The 21,460-nt window shown below is 41.5% G+C and overlaps 1 protein-coding gene across 9 annotated transcripts in view; it reads right to left on the bottom strand.

Moving 5' to 3' along the window:
• dlg3 (discs, large homolog 3 (Drosophila)) overlaps nt 1–21,460 on the bottom strand; it is a 137,363-nt gene that overhangs the window by 6,247 nt on the left and 109,656 nt on the right. For 5 of the 9 annotated variants that reach the window (XM_045207769.1, XM_045207781.1, XM_045207773.1 and 2 more), the window contains 4 exons: nt 2,583–2,697; nt 1,022–1,198; nt 853–928; nt 33–129 (listed from right to left, as the gene is read on the bottom strand). In XM_045207769.1, the coding sequence (XP_045063704.1) occupies nt 33–129; nt 853–928; nt 1,022–1,198; nt 2,583–2,697 (465 nt within the window). Of the gene's footprint in view, nt 1–32; nt 130–852; nt 929–1,021; nt 1,199–2,582; nt 2,698–10,010; nt 10,235–17,934; nt 18,242–21,460 lie in introns of those variants that run through there. The other 4 variants (XM_045207779.1, XM_045207785.1, XM_045207786.1 and 1 more) reach the window with 3 other exon arrangements.

Genomic DNA, 21,460 nt, shown 5'->3' on the forward strand with positions numbered 1-21,460 from the left:
ACCCCCTCATATCACACACTTTGGGTACTCACGTTCAGAATCCAACTCCTGCACAATATTCTCCTTGCTCTTGTAAAACTGGAACTTGCGTGAGAGGTTGAAGCTTTTTTTGCGCTTTACTTTGACTGGCTGCTTGGAGATGTGCGTGATGAGGGGAGGGGGGCGATGGGGGATGAAACAAAAAACAGAACAGAATGTTGTTGTTCAATGAGGACACCAAACACACATGCAAAATGAAATAAAACAGACAAAACTCAATAAAAAAATGAAAGCATGAACATAAATGAAAGCAGATAACCAGGGTAAAATGAATGGAACACTTATGCAAAGGGCAGATGCCATTTCCATTTTGATCCTAGAAATGGTATATACACGAGCGAAAATTGCATTCCTTTGAGCGAGCATATCATTACAGGACTATACAGGTGTCAAATTATTACATGAACACCATGTGAAAACAAGACAACCAATTAATACTTTCACCAACTGAGAGCCTACATTTGTGAACCAGGGGTTTCTTACATTGCCTGATGTACACTAAGACTTTGTATCACATTTAAAAACACTAATTGCACTAAATAGGATAGTGACAGGTTAAATGATTAAGCATTGAGTCAGTTTGGTAGCCCCTTGTCTTTATAGAGAGGCGGGACTGTCTGTAATGTAATATATATATATATATATATATATATAAATATAAGTCTTTGGTTTCTCCACTAGCTCTAATGAGCAGCCAGGTCCCTGCTACCCGCTCCTGTTCCCACACTGCCTGCCTCGAGGGGGAAGTGGGTCAGCTCCCTGGGTGCCCACTGCCAGGCAGGAGAACCAGAGAGCACAGCCCTCCAGACTCACCCTGTTGGACTCGATCATGCCCGTCCTGGCGTGGAACTTGACTGTTTTTAACCTCGCTCGCTCTTTCTTCTCCACCCTGCATAGAAAGTGACATTTCAGATATCTACTGAGGCACTTTGAGTCACACAACAGCAGCACATTTTGGGTGGTAAAAGGGGGATGAGGTTACCTCTTCTTGCTTGGAATGACCCCGATCTGCTCGCTCTCCCCGTGGGGCGTGACCAGACGTGCCTGCCACCACTCGTCATCGGAGGCGTTGATGACATGCAGGATATCCCCATAGGAGAAGCTCAGGCCCTGGCTGGGCAGACAGCTGTCTCTGGCCCGGTCATAGTCAAAAAGAGCTCTACACACAGAGACAGGGGAGGGGTGTTTGTGTCAATCGCTCAACAGCATATACAGTTTTACTGCACCATACTAGTAACAGGTTCTGAAGTTTAAAACCCACTACCTCACATGATGAAATTTGACAATGTTATTACAAAACACACTGGTTTCTTTGTTGTCACAGTTTCCATGACTTCTGCTATGAGCCTGTCGGTTCCCTGTCAGACAGGTCAACCCACTGCTATTTTACAGGGAGGAATTCCTGCTCTACAGGTTCCACTACTGCCACCAACCCAGCACCAATCTGACCTGGATCTGCAGAACACTTAGTGGTCCAGTGTGGCGTTGCTATTACCAGTGTGTTCTCCCTATAGTATTCAGACTGCCCTGATACTTGCTACCTGCAGGTAATGGTATCGAGTCTCACTGCCAGGTTACATGACTGCCTCCCCTCACACAGGCATTCAGATTGTACCCTGGCTGTGTGTGTGCGCACCTGAGAGGTCTCACATTCCAGAGGATAGGCTGGCTGGGGAGAGGTCTGCTCTACTGCTGCTGCTGCAGTGGAATGAAACAGAGCCTTTTCTTCCATAACTGTATGTTTAGTCACCCACACAGAGGAACGGATGGCTCTCCCTGGCTGACAGGAGACTTATAGAGCATTAGTCATCCTGGTTTACATTGTCTACAGGTGGTCCAATGAGCTACAGTCTTGATGGGGGACAACAATGGGAAAATGACAGAACATTATCTTACTTTGTTTATTGACTGTTTCTGCTTTAGGACATTGAAGTGATTACACATCGTTCATTTCAAGTATTTGATCTAGCTTGTGTTCATAGTAAGCCTTGAATTTGGAGATGCTTCCTTCTGTCAAGAATCTCCATAAAATCTGATCTGAAAATGTTGCTATTATTGCAGGGGTTGGAAATATTGGCTTTATGTGACGCAGCACCACAGCACTTCCCTTGAAATATGGTTCCAGTACCTGGCACATGAGTGTTACATCATAGATTAATACTTTTCCCCTTGACCCCCCCAGAGCACTTCCTGTTCCGACTCAGGCAGCTGCACTCATTACAGCAGGGGGGGGGGCTGCCTGGCACCTGTTGCTCTTCCTGACTGGGGTTCCTTACAGTTTTGGCTTCATGCCCACAATGTAATAACATTAAGATACCAGGAGTACTTTCGCCAGCCATAGGCTGCAACTAGGTCATATAGGTCATGTGTGGCATCCAACTGAAAAGCGTGCGCATCAAATTCATCATATGAGCAGATATTTTGCATCCGATAGTCTCATCATGACCTACTTTGTGCTGATGAAAAAAATCGTAGTATTTGTGAGTGGTGAGCTAAACATGATGAATTTGGGAGCGGTGTGTTCTTTTTGTGTGTTCTAGTACCTGACGTAGAGGGAGCGTTTCTCGCTGGTGCGCAAGGAGCCCGAACCAGAGCTCATGCTACTGTTCATCATCTGTTCCCTCAGGTCGTGGATCTTCGACTCAAACCGGCTGTACTCTGCAGGGACACACACAAACGGTTGAAAAATTCACAATTTCACACACACTGTTTCACCCCCTTTCATTCTCAGAGAATCTGATGAATGGTTGATGTACTTGCAGGGACAGACACACAATGCCTAAAAATACCATTGTTATTTGCTTCACTCTCCAGCGCAAATGTTAAAAACAGTAACACACATGGCATGGATCAATGTAAAGTGAACCCAGTCCTCTACTAGTGTCTCCTGGCCATTGTGTGTATATGTGTGTGTGTGAGGATCAGTGCTCTGGTGAACAGAGTGAGAAAGTGGTGGAGTCCAGGTTCAGCAGCGGCTCATTTCAGCCTGATTAATTACCTCAGGACCAGATGGAGCTTCATCATGTATCTGCCTCACACATCCACTAATATCTTATGTCAGGTCATTAATTATGCATATTAATTAAGTAGGTTCAACATGGAACTAACATGATTTTTTTTTAAAGGAAACTAGCCACTCCAACCCGTTTGAATGGACGACTATTTGTCATGGTGTATAAAGCCACCGCTTCCTTCCTGTATGGCCCAGGGAGGCAGTCGCAGAGCTGAAATATGAATCCACCTGCACCTCCTCATAAACATGCACTCATTAGGCTAGCAGGGCAGTGCAGTTAGTGTGTGGCCAGGCTGCTGGAACAAGCCAAGCAACCAACCCATAGTACACGTACACACACACACACACACACACACACACTATTCCACTTTGACTCAGCATTAAAAATGTATGCCATTGATTTAAAAGTTTAACAAACCATACAACTTTGCACAAGGACTACTTTTAACAATTTCCATTGACTTAGTGGAAGAACTGCAGATGCAAACTTTAGTAACAGAATTATGGTAAACTCTCCCTCAGGTTTTTATGCGACTACGTTTTCCAAAAACGTAAAATATCTGCTTCAAATAAAGATTCAAAGATGTCTGCAGAAAGAATTGGGTGTCAGCTATGACATGGCACCTTGAGTTTGAAAAATATATATTTTGGTTATTGAACTACAGTAAGTGAAGTGGATTTACACCCGGTAAAGGAATTACATCATGGGTCCCTGAACTACACTACAAAGAAATGCATCATTATGGATAGGAATGTCACTCTCCTCATGTTTCACAGCACAGTAGAGAACAGTTCAGTACAGCACAGCGGAGTACAGTACAGCAGGATTCCGCGTTTTCCACACTGAAAAGGAAAGACCAGACACTGTATCTTGCGGTCTTTCATAAACGCAGATCTAAAAATGGCTTCTTATTGTAAATTCTGCTTGGCTTTAGTCAGGGTTCGCTCCAAATCATGAATGTAAAAGGAGTATTTTCATGCTTCAGTTGCACTTCTCCATCAGATGAAATATATTTGCTCTCGACATTGGTCCACCAGACAGCGCTCTGACTGATGTGTAGGCTACTTTCCCCCAGTAATTTCCTCCTGTGTAGTTTTTCTCCAGTAGAAAGTTTAAATACAAGATTAACTTCAAGCAAAAACATTAGGAGATGTAGCTGGCTACATTATTTTTATGATAAAAATTTGAAATTCGACGGCCATGCATCGTTTTTGCTTTTTGATTGTAAGCCAATTTACTTGTGTGGCTGCTAGCCATATAGCATTGCACTTCTGTCTGTTGTCATCTGATCAAAACGATTTTCTGCCGAATGTGTTGCACTAATGTATTTTGTGTGATGAAAACATATATAGTTGCACACCCCTCATCTCTATTGAAGCAAAATAACACCTGACTTTCACAATATAAAACAAAAGGTGAAATGGTTTAAAACAGATTTGATGTTCTACGTTTTTGAAAATGCAGATTTCTGAAAGCTTATGCGACCCCTGTACAGTACAATATACTGTACTGTATTGGACTGGCCTATGCTCTACTCACTGCTGTACAATTTATTTATTTTACCTTTATTTAACTAGGCAAGTCAGTTAAGAACAAATTCTTATTTCCAATGAAGGCCTACACCGGCCAAACCCGGACGACGCTGGGCCAATTTTGCACCGCCCTATGGGACTCCCAATCACGGCCTGTTGTGATACAGCCTGGAATCGAACCAGGGGGTCTGTAGCGACGCCTTAAGCACTGAGATGCAGTGCCTTAGACCGCTGCCCCACTCGGGAGCCCAATACTCAGTACTGTACTCTACTTTGCTGAGTACTGTAATGTACTCTGTTCTCTACTCACTGTACTGTGCTATCCAAACTTGTAAAACATAAGTCTGTGATAGGTTCAGATTTGGTCCTGACCAAATTTCAACTACTTTTCAGCGTCCATGGACATCCGGTGTCTGTTGGTGCTCAGTGGGTGAGGATGCTGATTTCAGTAAATGGAAAGAGAGGGGGCTCATAGGTAGGTGTCAGTAAGATCCGGGAGAGGTGACATTAACTGGAGAGTGAGAGAGAGAACAAGAGAGAGTGAGAGAGAACAAGAGAGAGAGAGAGAGAGAGAGAGCGAGAGAGAACAAGAGAGAGAGAGAGAGAGAGAGAACAAGAGAGAGAGAGAGAGAGAGAGAGAACAAGAGAGAGAGAGAGAGAGAGAGAACACGAGAGAGAGAGCGAGAGAGAGAGAGAGAGAGAGAACACGAGAGAGAGAGAGAACACGAGAGAGAGAACGAAAGGTTGTCTAGACTCAGACTGTTTTAACAAACTTGGTTAGACCACCAGACGACAGAAAGACAAAGAAAAAAGTTATGAGCTGAACATAACAGTTAGCCAGTGGAATGGAGGACAGTAGCAGGTAACCCAATTGTGGTTTGTGACTATTATGATTTCCCATTGTAGCCAATTCAGTTGCAGAAATTCCATTAGTGATTTTTTTGGTAATTCTGTTACCAATTTGGTAATGGAATTATGAGTTTTAAATCACTTAATTCATAAACAAAATTGATAGTAAAATCACTATAACTCATTGGTAAGGTCTACCATTACTTTATTTATATATATATATATATATATTCCCCTTTATTACTTTTCAACCCCACCATCCTTTCCCTACTTGGAGTAAATTAGTGAACAACAACACAGGCCTCTACTTCCGGTCTATACTTACTATCTACACCTTATGGACAGAGTTAATTTTACAATAATTCTATTTATTAATTTTTTTGCTCCTGAACCTCTTCTACTCTCAACCTCTCCGATCATTTTCATGATGTCCAACCGGTTTGCTTCTAAATGCCATATCTTTCTAACTGTGCTCTTTCCCAAAAGCTCCCAACATACAACCTATATACTTATTATGGACACAGTATGCTTACATTATTAGCTATCTTTGTTATTAGTTGTTGTTATTTGTTATTAGTCCCATCCTTCAACTCTATTCAATACCTCCCATCTATCTCTTAACACCATCCATATAGGATTTCTATTTGCCATATATATTTCAACCGTACTGTGATGTTTTACAAAAAGTTCTGAACCTTTCTATTCTCATTGCTTCTACAGATTGTGAATTAAAAATAAACATTTTTGCTAAAAGTATTATTATATTATTGATTGATTGACTATGACTTTTCAGATCACCCAGTAATGCTATCTGCAAGGTTAGTTCCAGGTAAATATTGCAATCCTTTAGCCATTCCTGGACCTGTGTCCAAAAACAAGCTACAAATGGACAGAACCAAAACAAATGATCTAATGATTCTATCTCTTCACAGCAAAATCTGCAGAGCTGGGAAGATTGTATCCCCCATATAAATAACATTCTATTGGTAGCAAGAATTTTATATAATAATTTAAATTGAAAGATTCTAATTTTTGAATCCGGTGTCGTTTTATGCGTGTCAGTTCATAAACACTATGCCATGGGATCGGTACGTCAAAGATCTCTTCCCAACTATTTTGCAATCTATATGGGACGGCTGTCAATCCTTTGGTCCTTAAGTGAAACTGATATACTTTTTTATTTATCACAGTTTTCCTTAACCAATTATGTTCTTTAATGCAAGGCCGACAGACAAGTTCCTTACTTTCTCCCCCCTTCAACTTTCCTCTTCCACTTTTGCGGTAAGGCTGCAATTATTTGGTTGTAATTTTGGATAGAGCAGACATTTCCATATGTTTTTGTTAGCTGCATGTGCGACATAACTCCACCAGTCCTACCGATGATATCATTTACAAAGATTATACCTTTTTTAAACATTCTGTCAGAAAATAAAGGTTTTTTGTCAATTAGTATATTTGAATTTAACCACAATATTTGTTGCATTATTTGTTCTGTCGTTTCTGGAGGATTAAATTGAAATTGCAACCAACTTTCTATGGCTTGTTTTAGAAATAGTGACATTTGGGAGATTATTTCCTTTTCAAATAACTGAAAGTGAGAGGTTGTAATCTGAATAAAGGGAAAAATGCCTTTCTTGAACAGTGGGTGAGACAATCTTACTAATTTGCTTGAGAACCAGTTCGGATTTAAGTATAACTTTTGGATGACTGAAGATTTTAGTGATAGGTCTAATGCTTTAATATTTAATAATTTCTGTCCTCCGAATTCATATTCATTATATAAATATGCTCTTTTAATTTTGTCTGGCTTGCCGTTCCAAATAAAATTGAATATTTTTTTCTCATATAATTTAAAAAACTGTTTGCTAGGCGTAGGCAAGACCATAAGCAAATAGGTAAACTGGGATAATACTAAAATTGTATTTTTTAGTGATCCAATACGTAATATAGTACATTTATCATAATTTGGTTTTAATCCAGAGAGGTTAGAAAATGTATCTAGATCCTCTATGAGGCTGTGGAGGGATTCTAGTTGTGGATCTAAAAGAAAACATGAATCATCTGCGTACAATGACACCTTTGTTTTTAAGCCCTGTATTTCTAATCCTCTGATATTATTATTGGATCTGATTTTAATAGCTAACATCTCGATGGCCACAATAAATAGATATGCCGATAGTGGACAACCTTGTTTCACTCCTCTTGACAGTTTAAAACTTTCTGAGAAATAGCCATTATTTACTATTTTACACCTAGGGTTACTATACATGATTTTGACCCATTTTATAAGAGATTCTCCAAAATTGAAATGCTCCAGGCATTTATATATAAATTCCAGTCGAACTTTATCAAATGCCTTTTCGAAGTCTGCTATGAATAGCAGGCCTGGTTTCCCATATTTTCCATAGTGTTCTATTGTTTCCAATACTTGCCTTATATTATCTCCAATGTATCTTCCATGTAAAAAACCTGTCTGATTAGAATGAATAATATCCGACAATACCTTTTTAATTCTATGCGCTATACATTTTGCCAGGATTTTCGCATCACAACACTGAAGTGTAAGGGGCCTCCAATTTTGTAAATGGACTGGATCTTTATATTTTCCACTTGTATCCTGTTTCAGTAATAATGAGATCAGACCTTCTTCTTGAGTGTCAGATAATCTACCATTTACATAGGAGTGGTTAAAACATGCTAATAACGGTCCTCTTAGTATATCAAAAAAGGTTTGGTATACCTCGATTGGTATGCCATCCAACCCTGGAGTTTTCCCGGACTTAAAGTCTTTAATTGCATCCAGAAGTTCCTCCTCTGTAATTTCACCTTCACATGAGTCTTTCTGTGTGGCTGTTAATTTGACATTATCAATAGAAAAAAAATCTCTACAATTAGCTTCAGTTAGAGGAGATGGAGGCGACTGAAAAGAAAACATATGCTTAAAATACTTTGTTTCTTCCTTCAAAATATCATTAGGTGAATTATGGGTGACTCCGTCAATTGTAACCAGTTTCATTAAGTTCTTTTGGTAGCATTCCTATGTTGAAGATTAAAAAGAATTTTGTGCATCTTTCCCCATATTCCATCCAGTTTGCTTTATTTTTATAATATATTACACTTGATCTTTCTTGAATAAGTTTTTCCATTTCTTTTAGTTTTTCCTCTAATTTATTCTGAGCCTCTATGTTACAGTTTTTATTGCCATCTATCTGTTCTGTTAGACTTTCTATTTCCTTTCTTAGTATAAACTCTTTTGACCTAAATTGCTTTTGTTTTCGAGATGAGTACTGAATTGCATGGCCTCTAAAGGCACATTTAAAAGGTGTCCCATACAATAAGGGGATTCGCTGTACCTATGTTATGTTGGAAAAAGTCAGTTATAAATTCCTTTGTTCTAATTATAAATAAATTATCATCTAATAGGCTTTGATTAAATTTCCAATATCCTCGCCCACGTGGAAATTCAGTCAGAGTAATGTATATGCCTATTATATGATGGTCCGACCGCATTCTGTCCCCTATCAACACTTTTTTTACTTTTGGTGCCAACGAGAATGAGATAAGAAAGAAGTCAAGACGACTAGCTTGATTCAGTCTCCGCCATGTATATCTCACTAGATCAGCATATTTAAGCCTCCATATATCTACTAGTTCTAATGTATCCATGACATTCACAATTTCCTTAAGAGCATGTGGGTGATTGTTTGTGGTGTGATTTCCTTTTCGGTCCATTGAGCTATTTAAAACAGTATTATAATCCCCCACCATAATAATATTGTCTTGAGTTGCTTGCAGGCTTGATAATTTATTATATATATTGTCAAATAATTGTGGATCATCATTATTTGGTCCGTAAAGGTTAATGAGCCATTACTTGTTACTTCTGTGAACATCCACTATCCTCCCTCGTGAGGGAGAGAAATTAGAAAATATCTTAAAAGATGTGTGGGTTTGTTGTAACAAGGCTAGATTTCTTAAACTTAGAAGGTAAACAATTTCTCCCAAACTAAATATGTGTTGATATTAGTGGCAGGGGTCTTTATGTCAACAGTGTATTTTGATGCATTTCTGACACCTCTTAAGACTTTTCTGGTAGATGTTTTCTTAAACCCCTTTTCCATGTTCATCCAGAAATCAAAGCCTTTATTTATGGATAATTTTTTTAGTTAGAAAATGGTTGATAAATGTATAAACTTTTTGCTTCATTTAACACCCAATTTGATATGCTCCTATGAACGTCACGTTGGTGCTAATGGGTCCTTTTTGATGGAAATGCCCATAAGGCAAATTACATGTGGGGGTAAAACATTGATTCCAACAATATTGTGTCAAAGAAGCAACAGGTGCAGATGTTCCACTTTGACAGTAACATACTGGACAAAATGTCATTCATTCCATTGAGTAATAATAACCTACTGTTAGGCCTTACCAAATACCATTTGCTGTGAAGTCATCACTGTCGACAAATTAAGTATGTGCCAACTTCAAAGGTTTCACTTTTAAAACAGAGTTGTTTTCAAACTAAATATTGTTGTTCAATGAGACAGACTCCCAACCCCGTAAGGGTGTTACTCACCTTAGAAATCAGTCATCAGCTGGTTGGAAACACTTTTCCTTTCCAACATGATAATGATCAGAGATCAATGTCCAGATATCGTGCACCGCAATGCTCTAAAAAGGTAGCCTCGGAAAAACAACCAACCATTCCGCCAATGATGATTTAGGCTACTCCAAGTTCTCCGTAAATAAACCCAGTCAGGTGTGAAAACAAGGTTAGGCAGTTCTCTCCGGCAGTAGGCCCCCGGCCTCAACTCTACCCCCCAGTCAAAACCCGAAGCAGAGAGGTTTCAAAGGAAACAGAAACCACGCCCAAGGCCTGCTGTGTACTCTCCACCCTGCTCTCTCTGGCTGGAGTTAACATACAGGAGAATGACACAGCAAGGTGAGGTAACCAGACACCACCTGCCTGCCTGTAGCCAGGGGCAACGCTACTATCAGAAACCACTGAACTGCGGAAGCAGCCAGGCAGACTAGTCCACTTGGCTCTCAGGCACAAGGGAGGGGAGAGAAAGGAACAATGCTTGAAGCAGGATATAAGAGGAGGGAAGGACAACAACAAAAAGACTGAAGGAGAAACAAAGACAACACAGTGTCCTATTTCCAAGAATATCAACACAATAACACATCGTTAGTGAACGCTTCCCAGAGCAATGGAGGAGAGAGTGGAGTGGGTGGGGGTGGTATGGCCCTCACTCCTAAAGGTCTGTAAGCAGCACTGTCCCTTAAGTCCTAACCACCAGAAAGAAAGACGTTGAGGGGCAGGACCACCGTGCAGCCCCCGTCCAGCTGCCAGGCTCCACAGGGAACACAGAGGAAACAGCTGTAGTCTGCAGTCAGCCTGGCTTTCTGAGGGGATTGAAGCCCTGCAATCTGTTACAGAGCAGAGTCACTAACCAAGTCAAAACATAGGAACAACAATATAACATCTACACTACCAAAAAGAGCAAACTCTTATCGGAGTAAGTACGATAAGAGTACATTTTGGAAGAAGTAGAGGAAGACGAGAACAAAAACTTGGTCATTTCTGCATCTCACTATCTTCTACTACTTGTCCTCAGTTGTACAGTCTTATTTTGGGGGTGGAGGGCTGCCTGCTTTTCTCTTCATCCAGTTATGCAACAGCCCAGGCATGTGTTTGTAATATGAGCGTACAGTGCTATCAAAGATTTTTATAACTAACCCAAGATAGGCTCTGGTCTGTCATTTCCAATGGGAGTAAATTAATGATAGTGGGCAGAACAAGCAAGGAGGTGGGCAGAGCCAAGCACGGGCTAATGAGGTCCTATTGGCTCGTTCTAGCATTTATTTGCATATTTCCATTAGGGAACGCCTACTTTGTGAATTTTGGCAAAGGGCAAAGTCTACAAAATGCAGTCCACTCTGTTACAGATTCTAGTTTTGGAAACAGAAAACTGTACGGAGATCAAATGTCTCATCAACAAGAAAGATTTGCCGTATGTCAGACAAAATCCATCTCGCTCAATCTTCTCCCACTACCAGCCGATGGGCTTCCTCTCGTCACCATATTTAGTAGTGAGTGGAAATACCAACCGGATGCGTCACATGTATAAATCCGGCGAAATATATGGCTCATTGTGCCATCTGTGGTGCTATGCTGCTATGTTCTCTGGGTTAGTCTAGGTTGTGACTACTGTTTCCTCATTTCTGTAACAGAAACATGTGACCCGAGCTACAGTCTTCTGTTTCTAAAATGAGTTGTTGGGGTTGACATTTAGGGCTCCCGCATGCTTCGGTTCGGCTGGCGTCTAGCCGAACCAAACGAGTGTGCTTGCATACTCCCTTAAAAAGACTTTCGCTTGAAAAACGAGAAAAAGCGGCACTAATACCGTTTGTCCATCTTGAGACGCCATAGCATGTATATACACCTACTAAAAATAGTCTGAATTAATCTAAGATAACTCAAGAAATCTGTCATTAATTTAGACGTTTTTGTCGAGATCTTACAACTAACTAATTTTACATCTAAGATGTTTGGTGTAGTATTTCAAGTGAAAAAATGTCCATGAAAACGAGTAGTCTATCGTTGAATGACAAACACTTCATTGAAAAAACCCTTGCCGAACACCAAAACGTCACAAAATGTTGTCATAATACACTGCTCAAAAAAATAAAGGGTTACACTAAAATAAATCAAATCAAATTTTATTGGTCACATGCGCCGAATACAACAGGTGCAGACATTACAGTGAAATGCTTACTTACAGCCCTTAACCAACAGTGCATTTATTTTAAACAAAAAAAGTAAAAATAAAACAACAACAAAAAAAAGTGTTGAGAAAAAAAGAGCAGAAGTAAAATAAAGTGACAGTAGGGAGGCTATATATACAGGGGGGTACCGTTGCAGAGTCAATGTGCGGGGGCACCGGCTAGAACTTTCATTCATAACACATCCTAGATCTGAATGAATGAAATAATCTTATTAAATACTTTTTTCTTTACATACTTGAATGTGCTGACAACAAAATCACACAAAAATTATCAATGGAAATCAAATTTATCAACCCATGGAGGTCTGGATTTGGAGTCACTCTCAAAATTAAAGTGGAAAACCACACTACAGGCTGATCCAACTTTGATGTAATGTCCTTAAAACAAGTCAAAATGAGGCTCAGTAGTGTGTGTGGCCTCCACGTGCATGTATGACCTCCCTACAACGCCTGGGCATGCTCCTGATGAGGTGGCGGATGGTCTCCTGAGGGATCTCCTCCCAGACCTGGACTAAAGCATCCGCCAACTCCTGGACAGCCTGTGGTGCAACGTGGCGTTGGTGGATGGAGCGAGACATGATGTCCCAGATGTGCTCAATTGGATTCAGGTCTGGGGAACGGGCGGTCCATAGCATCAACGCCTTCCTCTTGCAGGAACTGCTGACACACTCCAGCCACATGAGGTCTAGCATTGTCTTGCATTAGGAGGAACCCAGGGCCAACCGCACCAGCATATGGTCTCACAAGGGGTCTGAGGATCTCATCTCGGTACCTAATGGCAGTCAGGCTACCTCTGGCGAGCACATGGAGGGCTGTGCGGCCCCCCAAAGAAATGCCACCCCACACCATGACTGACCCACCGCCAAACCGGTAATGCTGGAGGATGTTGCAGGCAGCAGAACGTTCTCCACGGCGTCTCCAGACTGTGTCACGTCTGTCACATGTGCTCAGTGTGAACCTGCATTCATCTGTGAAGAGCACAGGGCGCCAGCGGCGAATTTGCCAATCTTGGTGTTCTCTGGCAAATGCCAAACGTCCTGCACGGTCTTGGGCTGTAAGCACAACCCCCACCTGTGGACGTCAGGCCCTCATAGCGTCTGTTTCTGACCGTTTGAGCAGACACATGCACATTTGTGGCCTGCTGGAGGTCATTTTGCAGGGCTCTGGCAGTGCTCCTCCTGCTCGTCCTTGCACAAAGGCGGAGGTAGCAGTCCTGCTGCTGGGTTGTTGGCCTCCTCCACGTCTCCTGATGTACTGGCCAGTCTCCTGGTAGCGCCTCCATGCTCTGGACACTACGCTGACAGACACAGCAAACCTTCTTGCCACAGCTCGCATTGATGTGCCATCCTGGATGAGCTGCACTACCTGAGCCACTTGTGTGGGTTGTAGACTCCGTCTCATGCTACCACTAGAGTGAAAGCACCGCCAGCATTCAAAAGTGACCAAAACATCAGCCAGGAAGCATAGGAACTGAGAAGTGGTCTGTGGTCACCACCTGCAAAAACAGTCCTTTATTGGGGGTGTCTTGCTAATTGCCTATAATTTCCACCTGTTGTCTATTCCATTTGCACAACAGCATGTGAAATGTATTGTCAATCAGTGTTGCTTCCTAAGTGGACAGTTTGATTTCATAGAAGTGTGATTGACTTGGAGTTACATTGTGTTGTTTAAGTGTTCCCTTTATTCTTTTGAGCAGTGTATTATTTTATAGTAAATAAAGGATATTTTCTCCAAACGATTTGAGGGAGTGGCTATTCTGTGTTGAGCGGTTAAAATAAATAGGTACTCCTATATGCTTAATTTAGAGTTAATGTAACTTTAGTTGTTCTACAAACGTTGGGCTATATGTTTTGATTTTTAATACATTATAAGGCTGCATGATGCGACTAATGATGATTTGAAAAAAGTCGCTTGAAAAGGCATGAGCTCTGCTTTGTTTTTTTGCACAGGCTGTACACCCTTCATCTGTCTCATTCACAATTTGACAAGCACTTGATGATGCCTCAAATTTTGCAGGCAGTATCCCCTTTGTGTGGCCGTAATGCCCCCTAAAAAAAATGCATGCCTTTTACGGCCAGTGGCCGTTGTGCCTTTGGGCTAAATATAATCATCATAATTCCCCTCTTACTGAGTCCTGCGTGCGCCGAAGCAACTCTCACTCACATGGCTCTCCATCACATGATCGGGTCTTTCTCACAGGCTATAAGTGAAGACAGACACATCGGGGAAGCAACTGCGCGCATCCTTATCCAATTCCGAGGTGCATATTGAATATATTGGAAGAACTGTCCACATTTACTTTGTCAGCCATCAAGATGAGTAGGCTTAACGAACAGCAAAAGCACTAGCCTATGTCAATCTACTATCCCCCATAGTACAAAAGTCGACCTATTCTATTCTGTGCGAGAAATAAATATTCCAAACATAGTCTGGGACAGTTGTGGGATGCGATAGATCCTAAATTAATACAACCACTTGCATAAAAAAAATTTTTTTACGCAATGACGCTAACGCAACAGATCAGAACGTTTAGCTTAAAATGTTTTTAAACTATTAGGCTATTTCTTCACATTATAAGCGCAGCAACGCGCACACGGCAGTAGGCTTTAAGCGTGAATGTTCCATTAGCGGGAAAACATCATTATCAAGAAAACATCATTATCAAAAGTGCCGGCAAATGTGATTATGCATGAAATGCTTTTATTATAAAGGTGAATTTGTGTGGTGGAAATTATCTTCCCAAAACTTGAAACTCACGCGCTGCTTATGTATGCCAGTTAGGCTCTACACCCATAGTAAAACGGATTAATGTGCTTAATTTTAAGAAGTTATTTGGCCACTTTAGTTGTGATACAAACCTTATTAAAACATATAGGCCTATGGGCTAGGCTACATGAGGTGTGCGGCTTTGCTTTGAAAAAGTCGTCAAAAAAAGGCATTGTTTCTTGCCTTACACTGGGCATCATTCACAAGTGATAATATATAATTCACAAGTTATAGGCTAATATTGTCACCCATCAGACTATTCTTGATTTAATCTTGTCTTTATATATACATAATAAATAATATATGTGTGACATTTGTTTTGATTTAGAATGGACTATTATCATGCACCTGTCTTGGGGCAGGGGAAAAATACATCTATGCACTTAAATAGCAAACGGAGGACGCGTTTCCCATGGTTCATTTTCATGCCAGCCAGGTAGGCTATACTCCTGTTGTAAAGAGAAGCAATGTGCTTAATATTAGGAAAGTTGAGAAATAAATATAGTAGGCCTAGCCTATAGAAAGCTGATGGGACCCTCTTTTTAATAGAGGCCATCTCACGCAATTGCATAGCCTATAGAAAATGTTGCGCAACATGAGCTCTCATTAAGTGTTTGATTAGATTTGCATTGATGTCAGAGTGATTAGAGGGACAATAGAGTGCTGAGTACCAAGCAGTTAGCAAGTTTGGTAGGCTACTAATGACCATCAACAGCATCAGAGCTTGGAGAAGCCTAGTTACCGTGACTAAACTGTCACGTGGAATTTGACTGCCTTCATGACTTGTGACTGCCGGTGATACGGTCACCGTAACAGCCCTAATTGGAACTAATTACAGATGTTTTCCTGTATAGACATTTTTTAGGTGCCCGTCTAAGTGATAATTCTTGGGACGGAAAAACAGTTTGTGTCAACTTAAACAAACAAAACCAGATAGAAAGCATTCAGAAAATATAAATTTTAAAATAACAGTGGTGGTACTCGAGTGCAGGAGTCCCGATTTTCATGACTTGTGACTCGACCATTGGCGACTCAGACTCGCCTTCTCGTGACTCGTGATTTGCAGGTAGACTGGATAGGCGCTTATGATAAGCAGAATATTAGCAGCACTGTGCACATAGCAGTGAGGGTTCTGTTCTCAGAAGTGGGAAGGATTTGCCACACCTGGCGCAGGCAGCCTACATCAGCTGGTGAGCTGTAACCACCAGTCACCAGCCTACCATTTCAATTTGCCTGATTAAGAAACACTGCTTTACGAAATTATTGCGTTTAATAGTAAAACAACAGTCTAGCTATGTCTCTCCCCCCTTGAGTATAGACAGGTTGGCTGTTTGGCAACAAAACCAATGTGTGAGCAACTATGGGTGCAAAACAGACAGGGTTGGCTTAGAGATTGTTGACATGTAAACTATATTGTGTCTCCAATGTTTATTGAAAACATAAATAAAGTTGCACAATGAGCAAGTCTCAAATACATCACAGTTGTTGGTTAGCTAGCTAGCGAATTTTAGCCATGATAATCAAAACAAGACATGATATCAATAACAAAAAAAAACTAACCCCTTATGATTCCACAGTTTCAGTTTCTTGTCATTGTTGCTAGCCATCTGGCCACCCAGAATCACAACACATGGCCTTCTGTCCTATTGAAGCTGGCGCATAGTTTTCTTAACCTTCTCAGCTAACCTGTCTATTGAAAAGTAGGTTGGTACTTGGACTTCTGCCAAGGGACTCGAGTCAACTCGGCGTTTAGTGACTCGACTACAACACTGAATAATACCATATTTGAGAACTAAAAATCTAATAAAAGTCAGGGAGACTTGAAAAGTATAAAAACCGAACATTCAGGGGACATGCCACAAAAAAAGAAAAACACATGCCCATTGATTTTGTTATAGGCTAATGTTTGCGCAGAACAAGACAGCATTTGACATCGCAAAATTCATAGAATTGCAGGAAATTATCTTTAAAACAGCAAAATTCTCCCAGCTCAACGCAAAAATGTTTAGAACATTGACTTCACAACTGTAACATTTTCTTTACACCGCGCGGCCAATATACATTTCTAGTAGTTAGTAGAGCGTTAGTTTAAACTTCATCTTCCTATTAACCGTGGAGATCAAAATAACGTCTACCAAATCGATTAATTTTAAAACGTTAAGACGTGACTTTTTGCTAACATACTACGATGGGGGTCCCTGGGTCGCCTGTTTTCCTGGGCAAAAGTTTGAAAACCCCTGACCTATCTTGCTAGTTAACTGAGCAAAGAGGCCTTTCGTGTCTCCAAATCAATAAGAACATTGACAACAGTAACCTAGATAAGTGCTGACACTCTACGTCTCTACTTTGGACATTACTAGTTCTTGTACTATAATTCAACATTTGTACCTAAAGTTAGCTGGCTAGCTAGCGAATAAGCCTACCTACACCTTAGCCCTTGACACATCGCTAATAAGCTAGACTGCGTCTGTCAATTCATTTGGCTAACTAGCCAGTTAGTTAAATTAGCTAACTAGCCAACTAAGTTTGGGAGCTACCTTTGGTGGGAGCCAAGGGCACATAGCTAGCTACAGTAGCGTTATACAAACTAACATAACATTAACTTCTACCTAGTTAGCTAATTCCACACTGACCCTAGCATCGCCCATAGCTAAGAATAGCATTTACGTTACCAAAGGGCGCAAACAGGAACTAATGCACGTAACAGGCTTAGTTTGGCTAACTAATCAATTGTGTTTGCCCCGCAATTTGGGTTGGACAACAACAGAAAACCTTAGCTAGCTATAATGGCAAGCTACTGTTGTTAACCGACTCAGAAAGGTTGCAAAAGACAAGTACCGACACAAACGTTACAATGAATGTGCTTGGTTCCAGTGACCTTCCACTGTATTATTTCCTGAAAATATGAGCGAGCGAGAGAAAACTTACTCCTGTTAATTTCCTCACCTCTTTTCGGTGCAATTCTGTGTTACTTCACAGCCCGTGGTATATTCATGCCCATCCCCCCTCCACATTTGTGTGTTGCTGAGAAAGTTATTCGGTTTTTCCACCTTTTCCTTTCTTCCCCTACTAGCAGGCTAACTAGTTCCTCGCGCGCGCTCTGTATTTATGTTCGCGTCCCTCTGCCTGCCCTTACTCCGGTTTGCTTTGTTTTCTTTTTCCTTCCCGAGTCCAGTGACCGCAGAGACGGATGCACTGCACACAGGGGCTTGGATTTGAAATATAGGAAAGAAGGACAACACAGTTGCCCGACTTGCAATTGGCTCTACACTTCAGCCTGCATGTACAGCGAATGTAAGCGGAACCTGAATCCCGCCACAAACAGCCAATTCCACAACGCTATGTACTGTCCTCATTTGCAAACTAGACTCTCTTTAAAATAATTAAACCAGACCAGGTAAGGGCTGCATGTAGCCAAGCCTATAGCACTGCAGTAGTTTAAACATATTGTACACTTTTCATTTACATGTCACATGGTTCTGAAACATTGGTGTTTACTATATTGTAAACTAAACAAAAATATAAACACAACATGTAAAGTGTTGGTCCCATGTTTCATGAGCTGAAATAAAATATCCCAGAAATGTTCCATACACACAAAAAGCTTATTTCTCTCAAATGTTGTGCACAAATTTGTTACATCCCTGTTAGTGAGCATTTCTCCTTGGCCAAGATAATCCATCCACCTGACAGGTGTGGCATATATCAAGAAACGGATTAAAAGGCGTTATCATTACACAGGTGCACCTTGTGCTGGGGACAATAAAAGGCCACTCTAAAATGTGCAGTTTTGTCACACAACACAATGCCACAGATGTCTCAAGTTTTGAGGGAGTGTGCAATTGGCATGCTGACTGCAGGAATGTCCACCAGAGTTGTTGCCAGATAATTTAATGTTAATTTCTCTACCATAAGCCGCCTCCAACGTCGTTTTAGATTATTTGGCAGTACCTCCAACAGGCCTCACAACCATAGACCACGTGTATGGCGTCCTGTGGGCGAGCGTTTTGATGATGTCAACGGTGTGAACAGTGTCCCATGGTGGCGGTGGGGTTATGGTATGGGCAGGCAGAAGCTACGGTCAACAAACCCAATTGCATTTTATCGATGGCAATTTGAATGCACAGCGATACCGTGACGAGATCCTGAGGCCCATTGTCGTGACATTCATCCGCCGCCATCGCCTCATGTTTCAGCGTGATAATGCACGGCCCCATGTCGCAAGGATCTGTACACAATTCCTGGAAGCTGAAAATGTCCCAGTTCTTCCATGGCCTGCATACTCAGACATGTCACCCATTGAGCATGTTTGGGATGCTCTGGATTGACATGTACGACAACGTGTTCCAGTTCTCGCCAATATCCAGAAACTTCGCACAGACATTGAAGAGGAGTTGGACAACATTCCACAGGCTGCAATCAATAGCCTGATCAACTCTATGCGAAGGAGATGTGTCGCAATGCATGAGGAAAAATAGTGGTCACACCAGATACTAACTGGTTTTCTGATCAACGCCCCTACCTGTGACCAACAGATGCATATCTGTATTCCCAGTTGTGAAATCCATAGATTATGGCCCAATTTATTTATTTCAATTCACTGATTTCCTTATATGAACTGTAACTCAGTAAAATATTTGAAATTGTTGCATGTTGCATTTATATTTCTGTTGAGTATATATTTATATTAGTAGGTTTACACTTCAAAGTAAGAAATACAAATACTGTAAACGCTGGTTTGCTTAACTAGACCTGTATGTCCCTCATCTAACTCAGTCCTCAGTAAGACCAATATGATTATTCAGCACATCTGTTCCACAACAAAAAGATCAAGATGACATTGAAAGTAGAAGCTAAGAATGAGCTGTTTGTGCAGTTGCTCCGCAGCCCCCTTAGTGCACATAAACTGACTTGAGGTTGCTTTAGATGACAGCGACTAAAATGTAAAGTATGTGGGTTACACCCTGACTAGACCAGACGTGTGTGCGTGAGCGATGCAAAATAAATGTACACATATACTTAACAAAAATATAAACGCAACATGTAAAGTGTTGGTCCCATGTTTCATGAGCTGAAATAAAAGATCCCAGAATTTTTCCATATACACAAAAAGCTAATTTCTCTGAAATTTTGTGCACAAATTTCTTTACATCCCTGTTCATGAGCATTTCTCCTTTGCCAAAATAATCCATCCACCTGACAGGTGTGCATATCAAGAAGCTGATTAAAAAGCGTTATCATTACACAGGTGCACCTTGTGCTGGGGACAATAAAAGGCCACTCTAAAATGTGTAGTTTTGTCACACAACACAATGCCACAGATGTCTCAAGTTTTGAGGGAGTGTGCAATTGGCATGCTGACTGCAGGAATGTCCACCAGAGTTGTTGCCAGATAATTTAATGTTAATTTCTCTACCATAAGCCGCCTCCAACGTCGTTTTAGATTATTTGGCAGTACCTCCAACAGGCCTCACAACCATAGACCACGTGTATGGCGTCCTGTGGGCGAGCGTTTTGATGATGTCAACGGTGTGAACAGTGTCCCATGGTGGCGGTGGGGTTATGGTATGGGCAGGCAGAAGCTACGGTCAACAAACCCAATTGCATTTTATCGATGGCAATTTGAATGCACAGCGATACCGTGACGAGATCCTGAGGCCCATTGTCGTGACATTCATCCGCCGCCATCGCCTCATGTTTCAGCGTGATAATGCACGGCCCCATGTCGCAAGGATCTGTACACAATTCCTGGAAGCTGAAAATGTCCCAGTTCTTCCATGGCCTGCATACTCAGACATGTCACCCATTGAGCATGTTTGGGATGCTCTGGATCGACGTGTGCGACAGCGTGTTCCAGTTCCTGCCAACATCCAGCAACTTCGCACAGACATTGAAGAGTGGGACAACATTCCACAGGCCACAATCAACAGCCTGATCAACTCTATGCGAAGGAGATGTCGCGCTGCATGAGGCAAATGGTGGTCACACCAGATACTGACTGGTTTTCTGATCCACGCCCATACTTTTTTTATTTTTGGTATCTGTGACCAACAGATGCATATCTTTATTCCCAGTCATGTGAAATTCATCGATTAGGGCCTAATGAATTTATTTCAATTGTATGCACTCACTAACTGTAAGTCGCTCTGGATAAGAGCGTCTGCTAAATGACTAAAATGTAATGTAAATGACTGACTTCCTTATATGAACTGTATTTAACTCTAACCTCATGTACATATGACCTCAATTACCTTGACTAGCCGGTGCCCCCGCACATTGACTCTGTACCGGTACGCCCCTGTATATACTCCTGAGTGGCGCAGTGGTCTAAGGCACTGCATCGCAGTGCTAACTGTGCCACTAGAGATCCTGGTTCGAATACAGGCTCTGTCGCAGCCGGCCGCGACCGGGAGACTCATGGGCGGCGCACAATTGGCCCAGCGTCGTCTAGGGTAGGGGAGGGAATGGCCGG

The sequence above is a fragment of the Coregonus clupeaformis genome, chromosome 3, assembly GCF_020615455.1.
Source record: "Coregonus clupeaformis isolate EN_2021a chromosome 3, ASM2061545v1, whole genome shotgun sequence".
NCBI classification, from domain to species: domain Eukaryota; kingdom Metazoa; phylum Chordata; class Actinopteri; order Salmoniformes; family Salmonidae; genus Coregonus; species Coregonus clupeaformis.